This window comes from Tasmannia lanceolata, unplaced genomic scaffold (genome assembly GCF_043159265.1).
Source record: "Tasmannia lanceolata isolate RefF3 unplaced genomic scaffold, GAP_Taslan_0.1 ptg000008l, whole genome shotgun sequence".
NCBI classification, from domain to species: domain Eukaryota; kingdom Viridiplantae; phylum Streptophyta; class Magnoliopsida; order Canellales; family Winteraceae; genus Tasmannia; species Tasmannia lanceolata.
Window position 1 is genome coordinate 5,091,019 of NW_027518685.1, and position 4,281 is coordinate 5,095,299.

Genomic DNA, 4,281 nt, shown 5'->3' on the forward strand with positions numbered 1-4,281 from the left:
ACATGTATATAAAAGTGACCTTCTCAAAGTGACTGACATGCCTTGGTAATAAGAATGAGGTCGTATATAATTAATTAGCTAAAGACAAAAGTCTTATCTCTAATACAATATTAAAAAAACCCTTTCAAAAATTCGCTCTGTTCTAGAAATAAAAAATGATAGTAAAATTCCTCAAATAACCTTATTTAAAGGTTAAAATTGTCAATCCTTAGTGAAGTGCATGAACCTCAGCTTCTATAATCTCTAGTACCGATAGGGCCTGGTAAGTTTGATGATGTTTCTAAGAGGAGATTTCCATTTCACCCACACTTTTCATGCTCCCCCACTTCTGGGTCCAACTTGGGTTGGGTTCAACCCGATTTTCAATCGGGTTGGGTTGGTATTTTCTTAGGTTGGGTTGGGTTAGGGCTAAGGCCTTGGCAACCCGGCCCGACCCTAACCCAACCTCGATCCGTACTCTAATTTTATCATAATTTTCTTAGGATTATGTATTTCTTGTTTTGTTTGGTCCTATATGAACCCGAATCCAACCTGACTCAACCCGAACCCAACCGGGCCTGAATTGGAGGCGGGTTGGGTTAGGGTTGACCATCCTCAACCCGACGCTTGGGTTGAGGCGGGTTAGGGTTGAGGGAATGCTATCTCGGATTGGGTTAGGGTTGGCCTCAACCCGACCCGACCTGACCCGAGTTGCACCCCTACTTAAGACTCTACCTCTCACAGCTCACCTCATCTCTCACAACCGGCTCCACCAATATTCAACTATTTGGAATATTTTTTTCATTCTTTCCGAGAATGCACTAATTTTTACTTGAAATGTTGCACCTGAAATAGGGGTATTTGGTCACTTTAGTGGAACCAAGATTTTGCCACCAGAATCTGTTTTTTGAGCTAAACAAGTTGGCTAAAGTTTTTCCTAGCAACTTTAAACAACTCTCTCTCTCTCTCTCTCTCTCTCTCTCTCTCTCTCTCTCTCTCTCTCTCACACACACACACACACACACACACCCACACCCACACACACACACACACCCACCCACCCACACCCACAGTCCTTTCTCTATAAAAGGCCAGTAAGGAGGTGTGTGAAGACAGCATCCACTTGCATCATGGCAACGATAGACCACCCCCTTCTTGGCTCTCCCAAGAGCAAGACACCTTCCTGCAAAACCCTCTTTGTAACACTTTCCACAGCCACAGTCTTATGCCTAACTGTTCTTGTAGCCATCCATGTTACCTCCAATAACCACTTGCATGTATGCACCCACGCTCTTAATCCTTTTTCCTGCCTCACCATCATCTCCAAAGAGGTCAAATTTGGAATCTTCCCAATTAGTGAAGTTAAACTCCTCCAAAACTTACTAAAAAAGTCTTTAACCAACATTAAAACTGTCACCCACCTCGTCGCCGGAATCCGACACCGGATTAACTATTTGAAACCAGTCGCAGGCTTAGCCGATTGCCTAGAGCTAATGGATCTATCTCGAGAGAGATTAGAAATCTCAATGTCGACTCTAGAGCGGTCTCTAACTGCTCAATCACAGGCTGATGTACATACATGGCTTAGTGCAGTGGTAACAAATCATGTCACTTGCTTGGATGGGCTTCAAGGTGCACCCAAATTAGTGATGAAAACTGAGATTGAATACTTGATGGAATTGGCAAGCACTTCCCTTGCTCTAATAAATCAAATCTCACCGTCGGAGTCAGAAGAAGAAGTATTCCGGCCGCTGAACGGGGAATTCCCAACGTGGGTAACGGCCAAGGACCGGAAACTTCTTCAATCTTCGGGGAACGGAAGCAATGCTAATGTTGTAGTGGCACAAGATGGGAGTGGAAATTACAAGTCTGTGCAAGCTGCTGTTACGGCCGCGCCGAATAACAGTAAGTCCCGGTACGTGATCTACATTAAGAAGGGGACTTATAAGGAGAATGTTCAGGTGGGGTCGACTAAGAAGAATCTGATGCTAACTGGTGACGGCATGGGTTTAACCATCATAACAGGCAGCCTCAATGTGGTGGATGGATCCACAACCTTCAACTCTTCAACAGTCGGTAAGGATTATAAAATTTATTATTTAAGTTTTGGATGAAGCCATTGGCCTCTCTCAAAAATCCGAAAGACTAGACATGAAAGTTGGTTGAGCTGAGTCAACTCAATCGGCTCAGTGGTAACTCAATAAACACAGAGTATACTTTACTAATTAATATGAATTTAATTGGTATAAATATTCTTTTAATAGCACATTCATGCTGTCCTTTGTCAAAAATTTAAAAAAAAACTGACTCGACAGACAAGTTGATTGAGCTGAGTCTACTCAATCTGGCCAGTGGTGAGTGACTCAATAAAGCTTGATTTAGCACATTCATGATATCCTTTCTCAAAAGATCCGAAAACCCCTACGCGACAGAAAAATTGATTGAGCTAAGTCAACTCGATTTGGTCAGTAGGGACTCGATAGTTTTCCTGGAAACACAAGGAAGATTTTCAATTTTGGGAAAACATCAAGCAAAATGAGTTTGTCAAACATTGGACAAGTCATTTTCCGTGAAAAAAAGTTACAAGATAATTTTTCCCTGCACCCATTGAGCCTAGTGCTCAAAGGGTTTTTTTTTTCCACTTTTTTTTTTATACCTGTCGTGCTATCTACGAGTTGACTCGTTTTCTTAGCGAGCCAACTCAACTCAGATTAGTTTGGACTTGACTATGACATTGCTCTAGAATAATTGGTCTTTCTTCTTTTGTTTGTGACCCAGCTGCTGTGGGAGATGGATTCATTGCACAAGATATCTGGTTTCAGAATACGGCCGGGGCGGTGAAGCACCAAGCGGTGGCCCTCCGAGTCGGAGCCGACATGTCGGTCATAAACCGATGCAAAATCGACGCCTACCAAGACACTCTCTACGCCCACTCCTTACGCCAATTCTATAGAGATAGCACCATCACTGGCACTGTCGATTTCACCTTCGGTAACGCAGCTGTAGTGTTCCAAAACTGCAATCTCGTTGCTCGATTACCCATGAGCAACCAACAAAACATTGTGACCGCTCAAGGCCGAACCGATCCCAACCAAAACACAGGGACTTCAATTCAGAACTGCCAAATAATTCCGAGTTCGGATTTGGCACCTGTGAAGAGTAACATCCCAACGTATCTCGGCCGTCCATGGGTGCAGTACTCGCGAACGGTTGTGATGCAATCTTACATTAGTGATCATATTAATTCTGCGGGTTGGATGCCATGTAGTGGGGACTTCGCATTGAGTACTTTGTATTATGGGGAGTATTCGAACCGTGGGCCCGGTGCGGGGACGAGTGGGCGAGTTAAGTGGCCGGGTTATCATGTGATTACTGATCCAAATGTAGCTCAGAAATTCACTGTTGCGGCTCTGATTCAAGGTGGGTCGTGGTTGAGTGGCACTGGAGTGACTTTTACCGAAGGGCTCTGAAATCTCAAAGTAGAGTTTAGATTTCAACTTATGTTTCCATGGGACTAGCCACATGATCGTCTCTAATGCATTAATAAATACTAGGTTTTGTATTATGCTGTAGATTGGCATGATGAGTTTAGCCTTTTTGCTCTGTATTTGTTTGTGCTTTTCGGGCTCTCAAGTGATCTAATTTGGATCGGATCAGCCTATGTCTGGGTCCGGATCAGTTAGCATTGTGGTTGGAAAATTCCTCGGAATTTACTTTTGGTGTCGGGGCATAATCCATTTATGCCCCGGAATTAAGCTTGAGATTTTACCATAAAATCGTGTCGGGTTCGGGTTGAATTCCAATTAGTTTTTTTTGTAGCAAAAGCTTAACCTGGGCCGACCCGACCAAAGTTCCACTCCTATCCAATTGGGGTGTCATAGGTCTTATAATGCCCCCTCATTTTAGAACTTGGAGACCAAATTTTTTTGTTAAAAAGTAAGATAGAGTCAAGCCTCCATATTAGAAAAATGAACCCATAAACGATTCCATTATAGTGGATAATATCATAGAGATTATATGTTCCCTCAGACTATTAAATGGAAGTGGTCCTATTTCATTTCAGGCTCATACTAAATGCGGAATCTAATCCGAGGAACCTTACAAAATATACACACTAGCATTCTTGGCCCACGCTATGCACGACTGTAAAATAATGGCCCTACGCCATCAAAACATGAGATGCAATTAGTGGGCCCACCCTATGCATGGCATTGGGAGGAGATGAGGTAAAATGGTGGGTCCCACATCGTGTATGAGTTTGAGTGGACTTGGTGGGACTCCCCAAATCCAAACATGGTGTAC

At 43.3% G+C, this 4,281-nt stretch overlaps 1 protein-coding gene across 1 annotated transcript; it reads left to right on the forward strand.

The window, feature by feature from the left end:
- Positions 1 to 1,004: 1,004 nt before the first annotated feature.
- LOC143884050 (pectinesterase-like) lies at positions 1,005 to 3,551 on the forward strand. Its single transcript, XM_077387414.1, has 2 exons — positions 1,005 to 2,055; positions 2,758 to 3,551. Exons 1-2 carry the CDS (start codon positions 1,110 to 1,112, stop codon positions 3,447 to 3,449), a joined length of 1,638 nt encoding a protein of 545 aa, XP_077243529.1. The 5' UTR covers positions 1,005 to 1,109; the 3' UTR covers positions 3,450 to 3,551.
- Positions 3,552 to 4,281: the final 730 nt, after the last annotated feature.

Coding starts and splice junctions, on each gene's coding strand:
- LOC143884050 (XM_077387414.1), top strand. CDS start 1,110: ATGGCAACGATAGACCACCCCCTTCTTGGCTCTCCCAAGAGCAAGACA. Junction 2,056..2,757: donor CTTCAACTCTTCAACAGTCG/GTAAGGATTATA, acceptor TTTGTGACCCAG/CTGCTGTGGGAGATGGATTC.